The 23732-nt window shown below is 45.2% G+C and overlaps 2 protein-coding genes across 6 annotated transcripts in view; both read right to left on the bottom strand.

Moving 5' to 3' along the window:
- CYTH3 (cytohesin 3) overlaps positions 1-14150 on the bottom strand; it is a 94650-nt gene extending 80500 nt beyond the window's left edge. For 3 of the 5 annotated variants that reach the window (XM_067705531.1, XM_067705529.1, XM_067705530.1), the window contains exon 1: positions 13976-14150. In XM_067705531.1, the coding sequence (XP_067561632.1) occupies positions 13976-14027 (52 nt within the window). In that variant the 5' untranslated portion in view covers positions 14028-14150. The remainder of the gene's footprint in view (positions 1-13975) is intronic. The other 2 variants (XM_067705532.1, XM_067705533.1) reach the window with 2 other exon arrangements.
- SMIM10L3 (small integral membrane protein 10 like 3) overlaps positions 1-23732 on the bottom strand; it is a 132463-nt gene that overhangs the window by 50552 nt on the left and 58179 nt on the right. The gene's annotated exons all lie outside the window — the stretch shown is intronic.

Below are 23732 nucleotides of genomic sequence, written 5' to 3'. Positions count from 1 at the left end.
TATGGAATTATTATTAGTTCTCTTAAGTATGGTAATGGTTGTGTTTAAGTAGGAGAATGTCCTTAGGAAATGAACGCTATTTAGTATTTAAGGATAAAGTGTTATACTATATGTAACTTACTTTCAAACGGGTTAGCCAAAAAAAAAAAGTAGTACATATTAGAGATAAGGCAAATGTGGCAAAAATGCTAGCAATTAGGTTAAAGATACATGGGTATTCACTGCACTATTTCAACTTTTCTGTAGTTTTGAAAATTTTCAAAATACCAAGTTGGAGGAGAAAAGAAACAATAATCATACTGCCAATCATCAGTTATTCCTAAACCCAAACACAAAACATCTTCCAGTTCGCTCTGCTGTGCTTCTAAGGGTGGGCAAGGGGCTGACTATGTTGACGACAAAAGGTTTTAAATGCCTGCTGTTTACTGGGAATTTTTGATAAATTTTTCATTAAGTAACTTCACTTGGGTTTTTCAATGTCCATTTTACATATGGGAAGATTGAAGCTCTAGGAGATTAAGATTAATCTCTAGGAGATTAAGATTAATCTCTAGGAGATTAAGTAATTTACACAATCAAGGCTAGAGGTACCACAGCTGCATATATTTGCTTAAAAATATGTCAACAACAAATAAGCAGTTGAAATGTTTAAGCAAACCTCTCTGAGAGTCTCAGATTCTCAGAACAAACCACTAACATCACAGCCGACTATTTTCTGCCTTGAGCTGAGGAAACTGTCTGAAACATCCTTCGATGGCTGACCTGATAGAGCAAACAGGCAAAAATTCTGAAATCGTAATTCCCAGAGATCACAAGGGGGAAGGGGGCCTCTCCACTCCCACGGGACTGAGGTTATCTGGGCAGGGGTAGCTGCATGGTTCTCTCCGGCATGGTTCATCCCAACACAGCCCGCCAGAAGGAAGCATGGCCGAGGTCAAGGAAGGCTGTCCACCACAGCGCTGGGCCATCCTGAGGCTCCCAGTTCCAGTAAATGGATGAAAGTAATGGTCTCTGAATGGAGCGGGGAGGGCAGCAGGGACATGTTTAGGGACATTAGGGGAAAAGAGCTTCAACAAAACATGCAGAAACGGTCTCATAAAATGAAGGGTTTACACTAAAAGACTCCCCTCTCTAGCACTGGGGGAAGATGATCAGGTTAGTTTTACCACCTGAGCTTGGCCTTTCATCTCTAACTAGTGAAAGCTGGACCGGCCCTGACTGTCAATTTACAACTCTTTAATTAAGGAAAAGGCTCTCCTGTCAAATCTGTTCCTGAAATTCCCAGTCACCGATGTGTCTCTTGACTGCTAAAACCAAGTTAAAACCGCCCGAGCCAAGCTCACGTTGACTAGAGAGCTTCCAGACGTAGGGAGACAGCTGGGGCCAGCGACCAGTCACCGAGTGGGGCTGAAGGTGTGCCCCCGACTCCGTACTGCTGGGCAGGCCTGCACCACATTTCCAGGTGCAGACTTTTCTCTCAAGAGTGCAATTCTTTTTACCCTACCTCGAATTTTCACAGGTCAAAGAGAAAAGGGAGATAAGATTTCAAATGCAGAAGAAGCCATAAGACTTCTGGAAGTCTTTGTCATCTCTACACGCGGGAGGGTCTGCTCTCTGTCAGGATCATAACACTGGACAGGAAGACAGGAGAAAAGAAAGGCTTCAGACGCCCCTGCCCCTCCGCTGGAGGAGAAAAGGATGGAGGCCACCCGAAGGTACCGGGGACTTAAATCCTAAAGCCAAATGTCTAAGTACTGATAGCAGCAGAGCCCAGGGGGAATATCTCGGCTTATGTTCTTTCCAGGTTAAAAAAATAATCATGTTCTGCACGTCCAGCCAAACTGCTGGGCATCTGTGAGGCAGAACCACCACGAGGGCTGCCGGAGGACGTGCGACACGCGCTCCGGACTCCTCTTGTGAGCGAGATTCTCAACACCTAAAGACCAGTCTGACCCACAGGAAGGAGGGAAGAAGGCATGTGATGTTCTTTTGTCAAAATAAAAACATAGTAACCGTCTGACCAGCACACAGCTTACCCACTATTTTAAATGAAAAGGCTAAGCTTTAGAAACATGTGACTTTGGGGAATCTACAGCAGATACTCTGTGATTCCTGGGGAAACGCAATGCTTCAGAAGAACAATTATCTAGCGTAAAGATTCTTGTTACACAGGCAATGAAAGGCGTCATTTTATCCTCAAGATGGTTCTCGCTCTCATGAGGGCATCACATACTGAATCAAAGTCTGCAGTCACTTGTCCTCCCACACTCGGGAAATACAGCCTCATCGTGTGAACAGGCCAAACATTTAAAAGTCACTGAAATCCTCCCATTTTCCCATACTCTAATACAAACAAAAATGAATTCATTTGCCTGTCTCAATTCAAAAAAATTTTAATCTAATTACTGAAACTTGGAAAAGGACATGCTTAATCATTTTATTTCCTCTCCGAAAAGAGCTAAAAGGAAGTCCTGTCTTCTAACAGAATATTAAATGGCCAACGCCTGCCACTTCCGATTACTGCATTTTCTCAAATATTTCTGTGTTAAAATAAATGTAGTCATGGACCTCCCTGGTGGCTCAGTGGTTAAGAATCCACCTGCCAATGCAGGGGACATGGGTTCAAGCCCTGGTCCAGGAAGATCCCACATGCTGTGGAGCAACTAAGCCCATGAGCCACAACTACTAAGCCTGTGCTCTAGAACCCATGAGCCACAACTACTGAGCCCATGTGCCACAACTACTGAAGCCCAAGAGCTCTAGGGCCCAAGTGCCGCAACTACTGAGCCTGTGTGCTGCAACTACTGAAGCCCGCGTGCCTAGAGCCCATGCTCTGCAACGAGAAGCCACCGCAATGAGAAGCCCACGCACCGCAATGAAGAGTAGCCCCCGCTCGCCACAACTAGAGAAACCCCGGGTGCAGCAATGAAGACTCAACGCAGCAAAAATAAATATATAAATGAATAAATTTTTTAAAATGATAAAAAATAAAGAAATGTAGTCATAAGGATGTGCCAAATGAAACTGTTAATGGATTTACAAGCATGTGAAAATATATTTTGCTTTATTCAAAGTAGCAGAAAGCGTTAATCTCAAAAAGAAAGTGTAACCTAGCTCCGTTCTTAAAGGGATAAATATATACACCCAGTGAACACGTGTGGCAGAGAGAGAGGTTTCCTCTTGGCCCTCAATGGCCAAGATGAGATTCTTATTCTTAATAAATAAGAGAATGAAACCTGCCTACCGCTCCAGCCAGTATCAGACAACCCCGCAGCCCTGGTTCCAGTCACTTCTCCTCAGCCCTGGAACAAGACAGGTATCTACAGTCTTGGACAGGACAGGACAGGACAGGACACATGGAGACGTGGGGGCGGGGGGGGGGGGCTCCCCAGTGGGTGAAGCCCAGCAACTCCACCAAGGGTCCAGCAGATCATCTTCAGCGTGGGGGCCTGGAACTGGACGGACTTCAGGGATATCGTGAATGTAAGTTGGCTACCCACCCAGGCCCAACAAAGGCCATCGTAAGAAGAGGAACTGTTTCTTCCCTGTGTATTTTTCCAAGAAGGAAGATACCCTTCCAAGAAGTCGCCCTGCTAACTGCCCTTCACAGCTCATTGGCCAGATTTAGCTTACACAGTCAATAAAGGAAAACGGGATTACCTTACCTGGTTTAGACCATTTAAGATTCACTTCCTCGTGGTGATACGGTCGCTTCACAATGGACAGATTATCTGCACAAATAGGGTTGTCAAGCAAGGAAGGGAGAGAGGATGGATTTGTGATGGGAAGCACAATGGCGGCGACAGACTCGAATTCAGCCCTACCAAAGGCCAGCCTGCATGGCGGTGGGCAACAGAGAAACAAACCAGCTGACCGACCCTTCCCCTGCCGCCCCAAAATATCTAGATCCCATTTTATGGTTTAAAATCAAGGGTTGTTATTTAAAAGTTACATTTTATAGAAAGGGAAACTTTTTTTTAAGACTTTAAAAAGTCTATCAGCCACCCCAGCACTAAATTAACTATAGAAATAGCTAAATAGTGACTGTTTTAATGAAGCCTCATATTATCAAACTGTGGTTTTAAAGAACCTCCAGAATGTAAAATAAATGCAACCCAGATGTTCATGAAAAAAATGAAAACAAGATTGTTTTTACTTCATAGCAACCAAATAGGTCAACCCATTTCCTCCTTCAGAGAATTCTCAGAGGACCACAAAACTCTACTAGAAGAGCATGTGTTTCATATGTATCTGTCCAGAGAAAAAGGAAACTCTGCTGTCCAAGATAAACGGAGAATATTATATGTTCCCATGAAAGTGAATTAGAAAATTGCAGTGAGGCTGTGTCTACATGTTGCCAAACATCTGGATGAAAACCGAAAAAAAAATCACTAATTAGCTAGATATTGGGAAATACTTTTCAATCATCATTAAAATGTCTGGTTTTATAGCAAACTGCCATTTTTATTTATTAATTACAGGAATAAGTTGTTCCAAAGAAGAGTACAGTGATTAAAAATAGCCCTGCTGCAAGTTTAAGATAGGAACTTACTTTCCCCTATTTGCACAGTGCGCCTGGTGACATCAAGTCAGCAGAAAGAGTAAATCTGCTCTATCAAAGGAAATCACAAAATAGCCTTAGCCAACTAAATTGACTCAGGTGAGTCTTTTCTAATATTTACGGAATACTGAAAGATATTTACCCAAAATAAACGCTTGCTGAGTTGTCGCAGTCACGTTATAAAACACTACGGGATCTCATGTCTATTCTATCATGTCGACTGGGGGGCTGACATTAACTATAAAAAGTTTATGTTTGATTAACTTCAATATCAGGATGGAGAGTCATGTATTTTCTACTCTCATTTAAATGATTTACTATTTTCCCACAAATTCAAAATATTTAATATGCTTTATGCAGCTTTTAGGATACTTTGGTAAAACCTATTTTTTCATTTCATTTCACTTCAGAAGTTTCAATAATCCTCTACTACAAATTGATAAACCTGCTTCCCGAAGGACGTGCCAATAACCTTTAAAAAATAGTTTCTCTCTCCCAAAGTTATTTACACTAAGAGTGTGACCTGCAAACAGCATTACTATTCTAACTCACCTGATGAATTACTGTCGGTCCTCTATCACAAGGACTTACTTGAGAAACGCTTAGTTGCAAAACAAACCCACATTTCCCTCCCTAAGCTCCCCGCCACTCACCACGCCCCACGCTTTCCCTCTATTCTCACCACACAGCAAAACTTTACCCTTTCTTGGTCTCCTTTTCTGGGTTGTCTTCAGTCCTGGAATTTTTCTCCTCTCTCTCAACTCTCTCCCCTAAGTGATCTCTCACCCATTCCCATAAATTAGAAGAATTTAAATCTTCCCAATGTTTATCTCCTATCCAGACCATTCTTCTAAGCAGCAGACCACATAGCTAAGCATCTTCCTACCATCTCTACCAGGACATCTCACAAAGAAGTCTGATTTTAAACACCAAAACTGAATTCCTAAGATTCTGTTTCCAGTAAAAGCTGACCAGCTTGTTGCAGACAACCCTTCTGCCAAGAACAACTAAAAAGGCTGAGCAAATTATAAGAAACAACTGTTTGAAGGTATCAGAGAGCTACCAATGCAGTGAGAACCTAGGAGGCCAGGATCCCAGAGAGAAGGTGCAGAGAGATGAGCCCAATCATCTGAGCCACTTTTCTCCTCGAGACATTTGCCAATTCACAGCAGAAAGTCAAAGGCCAAGAAGCTAAGCAGAGACAAGTAGTTGAGAATAGAATATGAGGTCAACAGAATCTCCAGCAGTCTGATGGGACTGGGGGGACAAAATTAGAATTCAGGGGCTGCCAAGTAGAAGAGGCCCTGGTAAACACCCCGAGCTTTCAGCTGGGACCACCAAAGCGCTATACCCTGGGAGAAGGGGAAACCAGAGGGAGACCAACCCTCACAGTGTTAAAGTGATTACTTCCCCACCCAAACTGCCTGCCAGGAGCCTCTCTTGAAGAAGATAGTCTCGAACTACCTCTATAGTTTTTCATGCACATCGTCTAGAATTTAATTAAAGCTTAACAGGCAATCTAGAATCAAGATCACAGACTGAAAACCAAGGGTAAAATAGACAACAGAATATATTCACAGGATGTCCAAATACTGACGTTATCAGACACCAATAACTAATAAAGAAATTCACTGGACAAGACGAAAAATTTTAACAGAAAATTGGAATCTAACAAAAGAATCAATAACACTGAAAAAAGCAATAACTGAAATTAAGAACTCAACAGATGGGCTTCCCTGGTGGCGCAGTGGTTGAGAGTCCGCCTGCCGATGCAGGGGACACGGGTTCGTGCCCCGGTCCGGGAAGATCCCACGTGCTGCCGAGCGGCTGGGCCCGTGAGCCATGGCCGCTGAGCCTGCGCGTCCGGAGCCTGTGCTCCGCAACGGGAGAGGCCACAACAGTGAGAGGTCCGCGTACCGAAGGAAAAAAAAAAAAAGTGAGGACAAAATAATGACCTCTTCAACAAAAAACAAATGAGCCCCCCAAATGGTTTTCTCTCAAGACTCCCCTTCTCCTGAAGCAGCAGCACCCACAGTCACGCGAGCCAGAAACCTAGGAGTCATCTCTGATTCCTGCAGTTCCTTCGCCTTTAACCTCCCAGCTGTCAATACGCCCATCTGATCCTCCAAAATACATCTAGCAGAGCAATGCAAATTATAACAGTGCATCATTTCTCACCCAGGAGACAGGCGAACACTTAGAAGTCTGACAAATGCCAAGAGCTGATGACAACGCTGATAATACACCTGGTGAGAAACCAACCTGCCAGCATCTGGTTAAACAGAGAGCACACCTACAACCCACAACTGCGATTCTAGAGAGATACTCAAGAGAAACTTTCACAGCTTGTAAAAGGAGAGGAGCCGTGGTATTCTTTGCAACAATGTAAAATCAACAGAACAGTCCAAGGCAGGACAAGAAAAATAAAACGTTATGGCAGTTAAAAGAAACAAACAGGGTCTCTACATAATAATACGGATAACCTCAAACACAAGCTGCAGAACATTACACAGAGTATGATGCCATTTTTTGATAATTTTTTAAACAAACCAAAAAGAGATCCATATATTGCTTACCGACACACACACATACACATTCCAGTATGAAAACTATTCCAGAGGGCCCACATCACATTCATCATGGTTGCCTTTAGGAATTACAAAAGACAGGAAGGGGAAGAGGACCAGAAGCGCTCGACAGGAGCGAGCCCCACTTTACTCAGTACTTATTAACAAGTATTCACTGAAGACCTCTTCCACACGACGTCTCAGGTCTTGGAGAGACAGCAGTGGTTAAAAGCAGATGCTATTCCTTCTTTCACAGAACTTACATTCTAAGAGAGAAGAGACGAACGATGAACAGGTGTGCAGCAGATGAGGACTGCGAAGAGGAAAAATGAGGCTGGGAAGGGGGACAGCGGGGTGCTACTTGAGACAGGCTGGTGGACGAAGGCCTCTGTGGCAGGGAGACGTGCGAGCAGAAACCCGAAGGGACCAAGCAAGCACATACGCAGATACCTAAGGGGAAATCACCGTGGGCAGAGTAAGTGCCAAGGCACGGAGTCAGGGCAGCGCTTGGCAAGTTCACGGAACCAGCGTGGTGACAAAAGTGAGGGCAACTATCAGAGACCACAGGGGACTAGAGCAGGGGCAAGGACAGCCCCAAGGCGAGAACGTTTTTTTATGTTTTTAAAGGGTTATGAAGAAGACTGTGTGAGAGCCCAAGTGTGGCCCACACAGCTGAGAACGTCTGCTGTCGGGCCTTCTTACAGGAAAGGTGTGTAGGCCCCTGGCCTAGAGCACAGGGACCCGACACTGCAGGCAGCAGGGGACTCTGAGTGTGCCAAGGACGGTGCCGACTTGGAGAGGAGTGACACGACCTCTGCTTTAGAGAGACAGCTCTGGCTGTGGACAAAGGCAGCGGCAAGGAGAACGCTGGACGGCTAAGGCAAAGGAAGTGGAAGACCGCACCAGAATCTGGGCCTGAGCAATGGGAAGAATGCTGCTGCCAGGTGCTAGGATGGAGACACTTACCTGAGATGCTTTAATTCGTTTTTGTAAAGACCTTAAACGATGGGACAGAACATTAACAGCTACTACATGGATTCTGAGTAATGGGAACGTGTTTGTTTCATTGCTTTCTGTACTTTTCCGTGAGTTTTTATATAGGTTTGTCCTACACCGATCTTTCCCTTCACTTTTGCCACCCCCCGCAATCCACCTCGCCCCTGTAACTCCCACCCGAACCCCTCCTCACTGGCGCCTATCCCCAAGTCCTCTCTTCCCCTCCTCCACTCTGTTCCCCACTCGGTAGCCGAGGACACTCTCCTTACAGGGCAGGGTGTCCAGTGCTTGAGAACGTGGCCTCTGAAGCCAGGACGCCTGGGTTCAAAGCTCGGCTCCACCACTTACTAGCTGTAAGTTACTTGGCTTCCCTGTGCCTCAGTTGTCCACTGTCATCCGTAAATGGTGCTCATGTTAAGTACCTAACAGGGTTATTGCAAAAAGTAAATAGGTTAAGATCCATAAAGCAGGCGGGGCAGAACTGGACACAGAGACCATTGTGTAAACATTAGCTACAATTACTTAAACATAAATCAAATGTCATCCCGCAGTTTAAAACCCTTCATTGGCTTCACGCACTTAATAAAATGTAAATTCCTTACCTACTCAAACTGCCTGAAGCGTCCCAGTTCACTGCTGGCTCAGACCACACACGGCAGCTTTCAGCCCTCTGGAGGCGCTCTGCTTCCCCAAGCCCCGGGCCCAGCCTCTGCCTGGTCCTCGACCCCTTTAGGTCACACCTGAAAGAGTCTTCCCTCCAAGAGGCCTCCCCTGGCTACAGGCCCTACCTACCCCTCCCACCACAGGCCCCCAACTCTCCCCTCAACCCCTTGTTGATTTCCTTTCACACATCAGCATAATTTGCAAAGACTTTATACATCTGTTTACATTTTTCTTCAGTCTCCCGTCTAAACAAAAGCTCCAGGAACGCAGGAAATTCATCTGCTTTATTCACTGTATTCACCCTTCCGCCAAGCACAGGACCTGGCATTTGGTCGGGATGCTATCAAAATATTTGTTGAATAAATAAATGTTCCAGAAAACAATACGCTCTAAGCATACCCTAAAAGCACCTATCATGTCACTTTTTAAACATTCAAAAGAAAGCAGTTAATTTCCTATGCAGACTGAAAAAATAAGTTATTTTATAACTTTCTAGAGGTTACATTGATTTTTTTTAATATACAAAAACTCCAAAAATATCGAATCACTTTGTTGTACACCTAAAACATAACATTGTAAATCAACTATAATTCAATTTTTAAAATTCTCTCAAAAAGGGTGTTTTCATACTATTTTTCTGTGAAACTGGTTTCCAGTTTGGCAAACAGTGGAGATGGACAAGCTTTTCTGAATTGCAAAATATAAAAAGGCATAGAGCGAAGTTTCCCGGGCACTGACGTTCCCCATCTGCTTGGTTCCCATCACCCTCCCCAACAGGTAACCATTGTTATTAGTTCCTTGCTTAGCCTTCCAGAGAATTTTCATGCATATGTAACCACTTCCTTTTTTTTCTTTTTAACAGAAATGGTAACAAACAGTGCACATTTGCCTACACTTTGCTTCTGTAACTTAGTAAAATATTTTGGAAACCTCTGCCTATGGGTTCATAAGGAGCCTCCTCATTCCTTTCTACAGCCTCACGACTTCAATCGCCATGCGCGTACATAACGTGCAGTGAACACTCGGGTTATTCTCCATCTTTTACAAACAAGGCAGTGAATACTCTTGTACCTACGGTATCTCAGGCATGTAAAAATATACCTACACGTTAAATTCCTAGAACTGGTATTGCGTCAAAGGATGTACATGCCTGTAATTTTAAAAGCTGCTGCCCAGGGCACCTGTATCTATCGGGGTCCAACCAGAGAAACAGAAGGCCCTCAAGGAGTTGAAGTAGAGGGAATTTAAAACAAGGAATTGGTTACACATACAATAGAAAAGCTGAGAATCATACAGGAAATGGTAAGACAATGCAGCGATTAGCAAGAGGAACAAGCTGCTACCACCTCTAAACTGGAGGGTCACAGGCAGGAGGTCCTTCCAAAGCTCGGGGGCTCGGTCAACAGGCAGGAGCTGGAGCCAAAAGGAGACCGACCGCCAGACACAAGGCTGAAGGCAGAATGCGAGCAAAGACGATAACCTGGCCTCTCCCTTCCTCCTGCCATCCAATCACCCACCAGCGGCTCCCACTGGCCACACCTAGCCCCGAGCCAGCCGACCCAGGCTCTGGGAAATGTCCCTCTGCAGGCGAAGGGCAAGCAATGGATCCAAGCCAGTCAAGCACAGGCTGGCGCAGCCTCCTTAAGAGTGGTAACTAATTTACACTCCCATCGCCCACAGATGGTTTCAAATGTAGGGGTTATCGCTTGCCTGACACGCAAAATCTGGGATCTCAGCCTGGCCTTAATTTATATTAACTTTTATTGGGTGAGGTGGAGCAGCTTCTCACGTGAAGCACAGGCTTAGGTCTCAGCTATGCTGATCGGGGTAAGGGGGGGCGGGGTGCAGGAGGGAGGGGAAATGAGTAAAGTTATTCACCTCATCTGCCACAGATGGTCCGTTCAGGAAGTTCAATCACACAGACTCCCAAACTGAGCATTAGGATGGTGGCAATGAACCGAACTAGCCAGTCACCTTCCAAGTAGAGACATACCTCAAGAACTGTTCTAGAAAAACTGAAAGGCAACAAGGCCCCAAAGGAATGAAAGATACCTTAACTACACTCAGCACACATTATAAATAAGTGTGTTCTTGTAATCTAGTGCCCCCCATGTGTTCCTCCTTAGAACTGCCTTCCAGCCATTCCTACCACCACCCTCTCTCCTTATCCTACAGTTAAAGAACAAACAGTAATACCCTGGACAAACACTTAAAAGTATCAAAACAGCAAGCAGGAATCATTTTGTGAAGTCTTCTAACCGGACCAACACATTAGCAAAAAAGATATTTTAATTCTTCTGCCCCTGGCATAACTATGTTTGAATAGATTATTTACCCTCTCTGGTAAACAAGCTGAAACTGACCTCCCCATATACAGTTCAAAGTTCTGTACTACACTCTAAAAATATACCCAAAACAGTTATGTTTTGCAAATGACTGGCAAGCGAAACTATTCTTTCGAAGGGCTGAACTTTATTTTTAAAACCATGAATTTTAAAGCAAAGCATTTTTAGAAATCTAAATGGTGATAAAAACTAATGAACCATAAAGAAGTATGTTAACTTCAAAACTTCCATCAATCAAAAGTTAAATATAAGCACACCAAATTTACATGACAAGCACTATGACTCTTCTTTCAAAACTCTTAAGATTTCCATCTATTCAAAAACACACTTGCTCTAAGAATGCCAAACATTTTAAAGTGTCTTCCATGAGGCAAGGAAGAAAGAATTTAATAAACCATATCAATAAAGCTTAATAAGGCAGGGACATTTTAGTAGATAATCAATAAATATCTGTTCATTGTTGACTGTTCCAGTGAAGTGAATTAAATGATACTTTAAAAACAATCATACCCTTTTTCCCACTGCAGGGTAATTTTTTTTTTGAAGAGATGATTTTATATAATTTCAAATATTCAGAAAAGTTCCAAGAACTGTACAACAAATACCAATATACCCTTGACCCAGATACACCAAGTATTTACGTTTTGCCCTATATGTTTATCCTTCTGTCTCTATTTTTTTCAGGTGTGTGAATTTTTTTTCTGAACCACTTGAGAGTAAGCTGAGGCACTATACTTCCTTATACCTTAATAATTCAGTGTGTATTTCCTAAGAAAAGGAATATTTTCTCCATTTTTATTATCAAAACCCAGAAATTTAATATTGATACAATACCATTATCTGATCTATTGCCTATTCAAATTTTATCCATTGTCTTACTAGGGTAAATTTTTTCAGTTTTTTTTTTTCCAAATTTGAAAGTAATATACATCATTCCAGAAACTTGGAAAATATAAAAACCAAGAAAATAAAACATCCATAATATCAGCAGTTTTTACATTGTTTAGACCATAATATATAAAACTGCTTATTTTTAATGGCTGGAAAATATTTCATCCAGTAAACTCCCCACAATTTACCTCACCAGTCTCCTATTAGGCACTGTAGTTTCCAATTTTCTATTATAAATAACGTTAATGCACAGCTCCTGTGCGTGAGATTTTTTTTTTTTTTAAATCTCAGGATTGTATTCCCAGAAGAGCTATATTAGCCCAAAGAAAGTCTTGATACTTTGGAGATGTAATACTGTCCTTCGCTATAATATTCAAGATCTATACTGGCTTCCTTTTTTCATCTTTATACCTGCTTTTACCTTCAAGTTTTCTACATTCCTTAACGGACAGAGTCTAAAACTCCTTCAAATGAAATCGCCAAGCCAGCCAGCTGCCTGGACTCGAATGTCAAACGTTTAAATATTACAGTTGTTTGTCTTTGTTTTCTAAAAAGGAGACACTTGTCTGCCGGTGCTGTTACCCCGATTTTGACAGGCAGGAAGCACCGCGTCCACGGAGAATCCATCACTTACATTCTGCAGACAGCAGCCTGGCTGGAGGAGGGTGTGCACCTGGGCTCCTCCTTTCCACAGAACTTTCCGTCAAAACAACACACCCACTCAGTGCCACAGTGCTACCCCAGCTTCAACTATGAAAACTGAACTCGACAAACGCCAGGATTCGGGCGAACTTCCCCCCATCCCAGCCCCACCGCTTCTTGGGGCGCAGACATTTCCCCCGGAGCAGCACTTAAATGCTAGAAGGTACCTTGATTAACCACTTCATCCTGAAGCTTTCAACACTGCTGATTCTTACAGGCAGCTGCTCCGCAGCCTGTAATTAAGATTTTTTTTTTCCAAAATGCTCCCTTATTACAAGGGATTCTGATGATTCCGTCTGTCAGCATAAAGGAGATCTTTAGCAAAAACAGAGAGAGATCCTTAACTTTGGGTGTTCCTGTAAAACAGGGGTATTAACCCTTTGCTTCCCAAGCCAACGACCCCACTCCATCCACAGACACTACAGAGACACGTTATTCGCTTTTAAAGGCGTAATTCGCATCATGACACAACGGTAATCTGTATTCCACTAAATAATTTACAACAAACGCGAATCTTCTAGCAAGAGGTGACCGAGCGTCAGAGGGACAGCTTGGTTTTCTGGTCTCACCTCCGGGCGGGCTGCAGTTCCTGACTCCGACCCCTCGGCTCCTCTGACTTTTTTTAAATTTATTTTTGGCTCACTCCGTAACGTCCCCCTATTTCATAAAATGCGTGCGCTCTAGCTGCCCCCTCCTCATTTAACGATCCCACTGACCACTTCTGACCTAAAGCCAAGAAAACTGTCACGACGTTCAACCCTCTCCCCGCAGCCGCCCTTCTTGGACCCGGAGGATCCGCAATTCAAAACTTTGCCATCCCGGTTTCCCGTGGACTCCCCGCTTCCCACCACCTGAGAGAAGACGCGGGGAGGGTCGTCACCGACGGTTGGGCTCCGGAGGGCGTGAGAGCGGAGAAGGTCGCCCCCAAGGTCCCCCGCCTGCGGAGAGCGACCCCCGAACCCCGACCCGAGCCTCCGGGAGGCCCCGGCCGGCGGGCAGCCCCGGCCTCGTCCCAGACCCTCGCCCGGGCTCCGCGACGACCCCGCCTCGGGGCCCCCGGACCCCCGCCTCGGGCCCCGGGCCCGGCGCGCGCCGCGGGCCTCGGCGGTCGGCAGCCGGCACTGGCGCTGCCCAGACCCGGTCTTTTCAGGCGGACCTGCACCACCGACCCCCGACCCGGGACCGGCAGTCCCTGCTCCGGTCCGGCGCGTCCGCGACCCCCGCCCCAGGCCGCCAGCCGCGCCGGCCACACCTCCGACACTCACCGCCGCCGCCCTCGCCGCCGCCGCCGTCTTCGTCCATCTTGAGGCCGCTCCCGCAGCCGGCGAGCCCGGGGCCAGCGGGCGAGGGGCCGCGGGTGCGGAGCGCGCCGGCGGCCGTGCACCTCCAGCAGCGCGCGGACCCGGTCGCTGCCCGGGCCTCCTCCCGCGGGGCGGGGCGCTCGCCGCTCGGCGCCGCCGTCACGTGGCTCGCAGGCCCCGCCCCCGGCTGCGATGGGCGTGGCCCGAGGCCGCGCGGCCCCGCCTGCGGGAACCCGCCCGGACCCCTCGTGAACGCGCTCGGCCCCGCCCGGAGCCCCGCGAGGGTGAGAGGGGACCCTCCGGGGGCGAAGCGGGCGTGCACACCCGTCCCCGCCCCGCCTTCGAGCAGCCTTGGGACGGACGTGGGGTCCGGGGCGAATGCCGAGTCTACAAAACACGGCGGCGGGAGGTCCTCCTCGCACGTGCACCCAGGGAAAAAAGACCAAGAAACGTATTTAAAAGTCAAGCCTTCGCCCTTCGGCCCGAGAAATTTTACAGTAATTCCAGCCTTCCCGCTTTCTGGTGTAGAATGGAGGCTCTCCTTTCCTGGAGATGAGTGCACTTCGACAAAGTGTAAAGCTTGTAAATAAACGTTATCATGAGGTTGGAACCGAATCCCCAGCCGGCACACCTGGGGCTCACCCTCAGAGGGCTTTGTAGGGTCGGCCCGTCTGGCCCCAGTCGCTCCTGCGTTTTCTCTCCCGTCTCTCTTGGAAAGCTGCCAGCTGCCCTGGATTTATGATGCAGAAGGAGCTCTGAATTCAATTTCCCGTGGGCACAGCCGGGGTCCTCAGCACAGGCCCCCTGGGCAGAAGGCCTCAGCCAGCCCCTGACCCGTATCTTCCCCGGATCTCCTTTTCCACTCCACATCTTGCTTCCAGTAACTCCTCCTGAACCATTGAATGGGGCCCCTCCCAAGCTTTTCTGTTCAATTTGCTGGAACTAAATTGCATTAAAGAAAAGGAAACATTGTAATGGAGGAGATAATTCATCTCTAATATAATTTTCCAGCAAGTGTTTTATATTTACAAATGGCCCATTGAGTTGAAGGAACTTTCTGCTGTCATTTATCAAAATGGACATTTTTCACTTTTTTGTTCAAGGTTGTGGGATGATTCCAAAGAGTGCAATCTCCTAATAATCTCAAAAATTAAACACCCAGCATTCTGGCGCTGCTCAAGCCTCCCGGCACACTTCTGGGTGAGATAAGACCTGTGGCAGCTTATGTGACAAATATACAACAGAAAAGGGGTCTAGGCATCAGGAGATGTAGGTTTGCATCCCAGCCCACAGACTTGGCTTCCTGGTCTTGTTCCCGTTGGCTTGGTTATCTTGGAGATAACAGCGTAGTTACTGAGAAAAATGACAGCATACTTTGAACTTGATAATGTGACATGTGGAGCTTTGAACTCAGTGATACTATCAATTTTAAGTGCTTTTAAATGTCAACTCCTAATTCTTTAGGTTTCTTAGAGTGAGATCCATAGATGCTTCTCTCAAAGTTTGAGTCTGAAAATTGCTTCTCTGATCTCCACCCAAGCTCATTTCCATCAGAATCAGCCATAGCCCAGTTATTTGTAAGCAGGGTATTATATTATCCCCACAGCTTAGCCAGGGCCTCCATTTCGACAAAGCCTGCAGAAAGTGTTGGGAGAATAAAGGCTCAGATTATAAGCCTTTATTTCTGCACTTGAATGGCGTAATTGGAAGACTTAAAAACCTTCAGTATGCGAAGGAATTAATATCTAATAGAAAAATTAGATTTTTGGGAAAAGAGCTGCTTTCCAGTACCTCTTAAATGCCACCAAGATAGCAGGTATCTAATCTGCTCACATGCAGGTTGGCCCTACATAGGAACATTAAGTATCCTAATTATCCACTATGATAGGCACTCACTTTATGCCCATCTGTGTTACTCGGATGTTGAAAGCTTTATAAGTGAATCTGTAAGGAAAACAATTCATGCAGCAGATACCACTCCAAGTGTTAAACCCAAAACCTTGTTGCAATCATTCCATCAGACAATACATATTTAGGGACCTGCTGTGTTTCAAGCACTGTCCCAGGTGCTGGGAATACGATGATGAAAAAGATAGATTCATTTCCTGTCCTCAAGGGACATATGGCCTAGAAGGAATACAGCCATTAAGCATATAATTACTCAAATAATTATTTAATTGAAAATTTGATGTCCTATCCTATTTATAGACTTTCTCACAGTGTTTGCTGTTTCCTGTCTATTGGCTTTGCAGCCTTGAAACTCCTTCAGACCAAAACTGTAGTCTGTATGTATTTTGTCTCTGTGATCCACTGCAGGGCCTGGCCATATCAAAGAAATGTAGAAAGCAACAGTTTTTGCTTGAACTGGACGTATTTAGTATTGCTGCTGGAACAGGGCAAGCAAAAGTGAGAGACATCTTGAAAACATGTTGAAAGCCATTTATCAGCCCTTTGACCACCGCAGAAATAGTTTAAGAAATCAAGAATGGGCACACATTCTGGAAAGGTCAGAGGACTTCTCCTTTGTATATTCATCTCCATCCTCCAAGTGGAAGTCTATGAAATTGGACAGAAGTGTCCTCGCCCAGCACTAAGGTCACAATTGCCAAAACCCTGCCAAGGCCAGTTTCTTTGCACTCAGTCAGAAAGAGGCTGCCCACGCGGCCTACACAGAGCAGTTCCCGTCTCCTCTGATACTGATCAAGAAATGCAGAGACAGCAGTGACTGTCAGCAGATGGAAACCTCAACTAATCCGTTACATCTGCTCAGGGGTCTCTGGTCCAGTCTGGGAAAGGCACACACAGCGTCCAGCTCGCTGCTGGCTCACGGTCACGAAAGGAAAGCAACGCTTTCTCAAATCTAATTTCATCTAGGAAAGAAAACGTCTCATTGGAATCGAGATGATCTTGTGCAGACTAGCATTCTCCGTTCTGCCCAGGCAAACAACGGGGGTCCAAGTGTCAAGTCACATCCTCATTAAATTTTCAAAAGCCCAGACATCATGTCCTTCACAGCGTCCATCTCCCTTTCCAATCGTTCAGTGCAGTCTACCTTGGTCTTATTCTCTCCCCCCTGGAATCTACACAATTGACAACAGTTCTCTGGCCTCAGATTACCAAGGGCAGCTTAACTCCTTTTAGATTGATTAGTCACTTGCATTTTTTCAAGAACAAAGGCGGTCAAATTTCTCAGTAGTGGTAGACTTGGGAAAAAAATAACTTGGCCACCATTTCAAGCTATTACTTTGGAAGACAGGCGTTTCACATACCCACTCAAGGCAGCGTGGATATGAAGTTATCAAATGCAAAGTGTCTTCTGTAGTAATAAAAAGCTGTGTTATTTTTATCTCGTTCTTCATTTTTACAGGACGTCCCTGACCTACTAAAAACAAAAACAAACAAAAAAATTTTTTAATTTAAAAAGGTCCCCTTCAGATGTTGGTCAGAGTCTGCTGTGTGCAGCTTAAAGTCATCAGGAAAATCCATCCCGGGGAGCAGAGTGGACTATCGGACAGGGGATTAAAAAGGAAAAAAATGTGAAAATGACACACATTAGTACATGGAACATCTGTCTGTAATCACTGTCCTCTGAATAGAAACTGTGCTCTTAGCCAGCAATCAAGTGACAGAACAACACCCCTCCCAGACCCAGAGAGCCGAACTGTGCCCAAGCAAAGGTGAGTCTGCAATTTGACTTGGAGGATGGCGAAAGCCAGCCACGAATTCCAGTCATTCACTGACTTTGCCAAAAGGCCACATAATGCCCAGTAAGGTCACTAGGTTCCCAGCCACGATGCATCAGAGCACACCACCTCTGCTAACTGGATACTGCAAGCTCTAAAGTCATACAGCCCAGGTACTTTGAGTTCTTGGCTGTGTGACCTTGGGCAAATTGCTTCATCTCTCTGTGCCCTAGTTTCTGCAGCTGAAATGGAACCAACAACGACTCTGCCCCATATGGGTACTCTGAGAACTAGAACTAGATGCTATCATACACCAACAGTGTATGGCACACAGTAAGTGCTCAATCAATGCTCATCATTGTTATGCACAGAGGCAGAAAGCTTCTCCACTCCCTCTTTCACAAGCCAGACAGGATGCATGAGACACGACAGGGAGGCGAAGCTGAATCTTAGTAAGGGCTCCCCGCCTTCACGGCCACCTTCTAACTGCTGTGTTTTCCTCCAAGTCTGTCTTCTGGAACATACCTTGCCACACTCCACGCCCTCTGCTTGTGAATTGTCCCACACTTCATACCTCATTAGTCCTCTAAAGAACTAGGTTCTTAGGGCCACGGTCACATGCATGCAGCTCCACAGGGGAACCTGGGGACTCTGTGCCCCTCCCTTGATGTTACTTTATTCATTCGAAACCTGCTTCTTAGCTCCCCCACCACGCAGGCCCTGGGGATTCAACAAGAGCCAGCAGTCAATGACGTTTAATGAGGCCCCATCAGACCTCAGCATCCAGACGGACAATAACAGCCCCAGAAACCTTCGCCACACACCCCCTTGCAGCTGCCAAGGTTCCTTTTCTTAGGCAAAATAGAGAGACGGGAAGGGTCGGGCATGCACACCCCACTCAAATACTTCTCCCTCAATAATAGATTAATCATACTAGTTTAATTTGTACAGATCTTCTGTTTGGTCAATACATTTTTAGCATTTAATAAATGTATTAAAATTCATCACTGAGGTTTCAAATATATAAACACACTATTAAGGACCTCTATTCACTGGAATAGAAACAATGCAAGTGACTGCTTGTCTTTCCATCATGTTGCCCAATGACACAATATTAAATCTCTCTTTCCCCTCCTTTAACAACATACAGGGCAGATTCTGACCATCCTGATCACTTTTGTTGTTAAAAATAATGTAGCTTAGACAGACTTCTCATTCCAGAAATATGGAGTTGACGTACTTTTTCCTATTCCTCCCGCTAAGTACAACTAAAATCCATGAACATTACTCAAGAAGACTTGGAAAGATGAGGGCAGAAGGACTAGGGACATCAGGAACCAAGGAACAACATGGTGGTGAATTCCCTGAGTTTTCTTTTTGCCTCAGAGATCCCAGACTTGATGCTGGAGAAGCCAGAAACCCAGACACACCAACTGGTGCAAAGAAGGAAAAACTATAACAAAAGCCTCCTCTCTCTAGTCGAAGGATCAGGAAAGGTACAGCCTAACAAGACAGAAAACTTTTGGATAATAAGCTTCTACTCCACTGCAGCCAGCCCCACTCCCACCAAAATCAGCAAAAGCCTGAGAGAGGAGCCTAGCTCTCCACTCTCTTCAAGCTGAAAGGAGGTATCCCAAACCAATGGCCCCTCTCCAAGGTTGGTACTGGAGAAAGTCAAGTAGGGGACCCAGACTTTCACTCCAGCCAGGCAGTAATGAGGCCCCCTCTCCCTCTCCACTGGGGTGGTGTCAGAGAAGGTCTGGGGAGCATCAGGACTTTGACCACCCTCAGCAGTGACAAGGCCCCCTGTCGCCCATGGTACCAGTGGAGGCCATGGGTAGCAGTGATAAAGTACCCCAGCCTCTCCCAGCTAAGGCAGTATCAGCAGGGGCCTGGAGGAGCCTGAACTTCCATCTCCACTCAGCAGTAACAAGGTACCCTTTCCCCCAGTGCAGGATGTCCACAGAGGCCAAGTGGAGAACCTGGACTTCCACCCCCTACCTGGTAGTAATGAGGAGGAATTCCCCCCCTTACTTTGCTGGAGGTGTCAGTGGAGGCAGACATAATAAAAATATTTATCAAAGGCCCAAAGTCTTATAACAATACCAAAAAGTCCAGGAGACAACTGAAAATTACTCACCGCACCAAGAACCAGGAAAATCCAGGTTGAATGAGAAAAGACAATTGATAGATTCTGATACCAAGAAGGCAGGGATGTCAGAATAATATGAATAAGATTTTGAAGCAGCTGTTAGAAAAATTTTCAACAAGCAATGATGTACACACTTGAAACAAACAAAAACATATAAAGTCTCAGCAAAGAAACAGAAGATCTCGAGACTTCCCTGGTGGTCCAGTGGTAGAGAATCCGCCTTACAATGCAGGGGATGCAGGTTCGATCCCTGGTCAGGGAACTAGGGTCCCACATGCTGCAGAGCAGCTAAGCCCGCATGCCACAACTACTGAGCTCACACACCCCAGAGCCTGCACACCGCAACTAGAGAAGAGAAAACCTGCACACCACAACTAGAGAGAAGTCCGCACACCACAATGAAGAGCCTGTGAGCTGCAACGAAAGATCCCATGTGCCGCAACTAAGACCCGACCCAGCCAAAAATAAGTAAAATAAATAAATAAGTAATTTAAAAAGAAATAGAAAATCTCAACAAAGAAATAGAAGAGGGACTTCCCTGGTGGCATAGTGGTTAAGAATCTGCCTTCCAATGCAGGGGACACGGGTTTGAGCCCTGGTCCAGGAAGATCGCACATGCCGCAGAGCAACTAAGCCCATGCGCCACAACTACTGAAGCCCGTGCGCCTAGAGCCCATGCTCTGCAACAAGAGAAGCCACCACAATGAGAAGTCTGCACACCGCAACGAAGAGTAGACCCCGCTCACCACAACTAGAGAAAGCCTGCATGCAGCAATGAAGACCCGATGCAGCCAAAAATAAATAAATTTATTAAAAAAAAAGAAATGGAAGAAACAAAGAAGAACCAAATGGAAATTTTAGAACTGAAAAAAATAACCAACCCTCCCCCCAAAAAAATCAATTATGGGCTTACAGCAGAATGGAAGAGATGAAGGAAACAATCAATGAACTTGAAGAAAGAGCAACAGAAATTATCAAATCTGAACAACAGAGAAATATAGGCTGTAAAAGAATGAACAGAGCCACAGGCAACTGTGGGACTATAACAAAAGAACTAACACTCTTGTCATCAGAGTTCTGCAGAAAGAGAGGATAAAGAGGGTGGAGTAGAAAAAGTATTTGAAAAAATAATGGCTGGAAACTTCCCTAATTTGGCAAATATCCTAAACCTACAGATTCAAGAAGCTGAGAAAATGCCGAAGAGGATGAATCCAAAAAAGTCCATGCCAAGATACATCATAGGAAAACACTGAAAATAAAGAAATGGAAAAAAATCTTGAAAGCCATGAGAGAGAAACACCTTACGTTCTATATTTTTAACACAATAAAATTAATTATTTAATTAATTTTAAAAAGCTGGGGAAAAAAGTACAAAGTGAAAGAGAAAAAAAAAAAGCTGGTACTTTGAAAAGATAGGTAAAATTGACAAACTTCTAGCAAGACTGAAAAAGAAAAATGAGAGGGAAAATACGCATTACCAATATCAGGAATGAAACAGTGCCTGCAGAGATTAAAAGGACAATAAAGGCATACTATGAAACCTATACACTCATAGATATATGACAACTTAGATGAAATGGGCCAATTTCTCAAAAAGCAAAAACTGTCACCACTCACCCCAAATGAAATAGGTAATTTAAAGAACCCGTAACAATTAAGGAAATTGGAATCGTAATTTTAAAAATTCCAAAAAAGAAATCTTCAGGCCCAGATAGTATTACTGGAGAAGCCTACCAAATGTTTACATGAACATCAGTTCTACACAATTTCTTCCAGAAAAGATAAACAAAGGAAACACTTCCCAATTCATTTTATAAAGCCAGTATTACCCTGTTAACAAAACCAGACAAAGACAGTACAAACAAGGAAAATTACAATGTCCTTCATGAATATAGATACAAAAATCCTTAACAAAATATTAACCAAAAAATGTAGTAACGTATAAAAAGAATTACACACCAGGATTGAGTGGGATCTATTCCAGGGTGCAAGCCTGGTTCAACAATCATATATCAACTGATGTAATCTACCATGATCATAGGCTAAGAAAAATTACATGATCATATAAACGGATGTGGAAAAAGCATTTCACAAAATTCAGTACCATTCACGATTTAAAACTCTTTGACGCTAGGCATAAAGGGGGACTTCCTTAATTTGGTAAAGAAAAAAAAAACTATCTACAGGACTTCCCTGGTGGTCCAGTGGTTAAGACCACGCTTCCCCTGTTGGAGGGGGGGCGTGAGCTCGATCCTTCGTCGGGGAACTAAGATCCCGCAGGCCATGCGGTGCAGCCAAAAAAAAAAAAACTACCAAAACCCTATAGCTAGGACTTCCCTGGTGGCGCAGTGGTTAAGAATCCACCTGCCAATGCAGGGGACATGGGTTCGAGCCCTGGTCCAGGAGGATCCCACATGCTGCGGAGCAACCAAGCCCGTGCACCACAACTACTGAGCCTGAGCTCTAGAGCCCATGAGCCACAACTACGGAGCCCGTGTGCCACAACTACTGAAGCCTGTGCACCTAGATCCCATGCTCTGCAACAAGAGAAGCCACCGCAATGAGAAGCCTGCACACAACTAGAGAAAGCCCACACACAGCAACGAAGACCCAACAAATTTAAAATTAATTAATTAAAAAAAAAAAAACCTATAGCTAACATCACACTTAATTTTGAAAGACTGATGGATGTTCCCTTAAGATTGGAAACAAAGCTGGGATTTCACTCTCAAAGCTATGGAAGTTTAACCTAAACACACACACACACACACACACACACACACACACAAAATGCAGTCGCTCTTAAAAGAGAAGGAGGGGAACATAGGCAGTCTGGCTTGGAATCTGTGTATTAGGTTTGTGTGTTTGGGGTTTTTGGATCATTGCTGCCATTTGAAGTTTTTGTTTGTGTACCAAGTTGAATAGTGTCACCCACCCCAAAATTCATATCCACCCAGAATGTCAGAATATGACCCTATTTGGAAGTTGGGTCTTTGCAGATGTAATCAGTTAAGATGAAGCCATACTGGATTAGGGTGGGCCATAAATCCAGGGCCTCCTGTCTTTATAAGAAGAGAGGACGCACACAGGGGAGACAGCCGTGTGACAGAGGCCAAGATTGGAGGGAAGCAACTCCCATCTAAGCAAAGCCAAGTACTGCTGAGGACCCAAAGAGAGGCACAGGTCGGCCCTACTGACACCCTGATTTCAGACTTCTGGCCTCCAAGACTGGAAGAGAATACATTTCTGTTGCTTTTAAGCCACCCAGTTGGTGGTCACTTGTCACTGTTGCGCTAGGAAACAAACACAGTCCGATTCTGCCTTTCCCACGATCTAGAATAAGTGGCATCTTGCTAAGAATGCCTGGGGGGTGGGGGGATGGGGGGGGCTCCTCGGGCAATCCGTGTGGCTTCCTCACAAGGAGAATGAATCCCAGATCCTATTCGGGAACTGAAGAAGTGTCTTCTACACAGGAAAAAGAGGGACACAGCCTCAAGCACGCAGCATTTTTCTGTGTGTAAAAGAAGAGCAGGAAAACCCGCAAACAAAAATCACATTCTTGTAGAGCCACGTGAATGCACCGCCCGGGGCGCGTTCGCCTGGCGCCTGCTCGCTCAGCAGAAGGCCGCGGGTCAGCTGGCTGGGAGCTTAGTCACGGCCTTTCAAACCCTCCTCCGTAGCTTCCAAGTTCAAAGGAGAAAAGAAACAAGGCTTTGTGGACCATCTCAGTGAGACACCCTGCCGGTACATGTGAGTCAGGGTGAGGCAGTATCCTAATTTCTTCAAAGGTTTTCAGGTTCTCTTGGCTTCTCCTGAGTGGAGTGGTTTTCAAGTTGCTCCTGAGTCTCGCCCTCATTCTTTACCTTTCTGC

This window comes from Pseudorca crassidens, chromosome 15, assembly GCF_039906515.1.
Source record: "Pseudorca crassidens isolate mPseCra1 chromosome 15, mPseCra1.hap1, whole genome shotgun sequence".
NCBI lineage: Eukaryota > Metazoa > Chordata > Mammalia > Artiodactyla > Delphinidae > Pseudorca > Pseudorca crassidens.
This window is presented reverse-complemented; position numbering and strand designations above follow the sequence as displayed.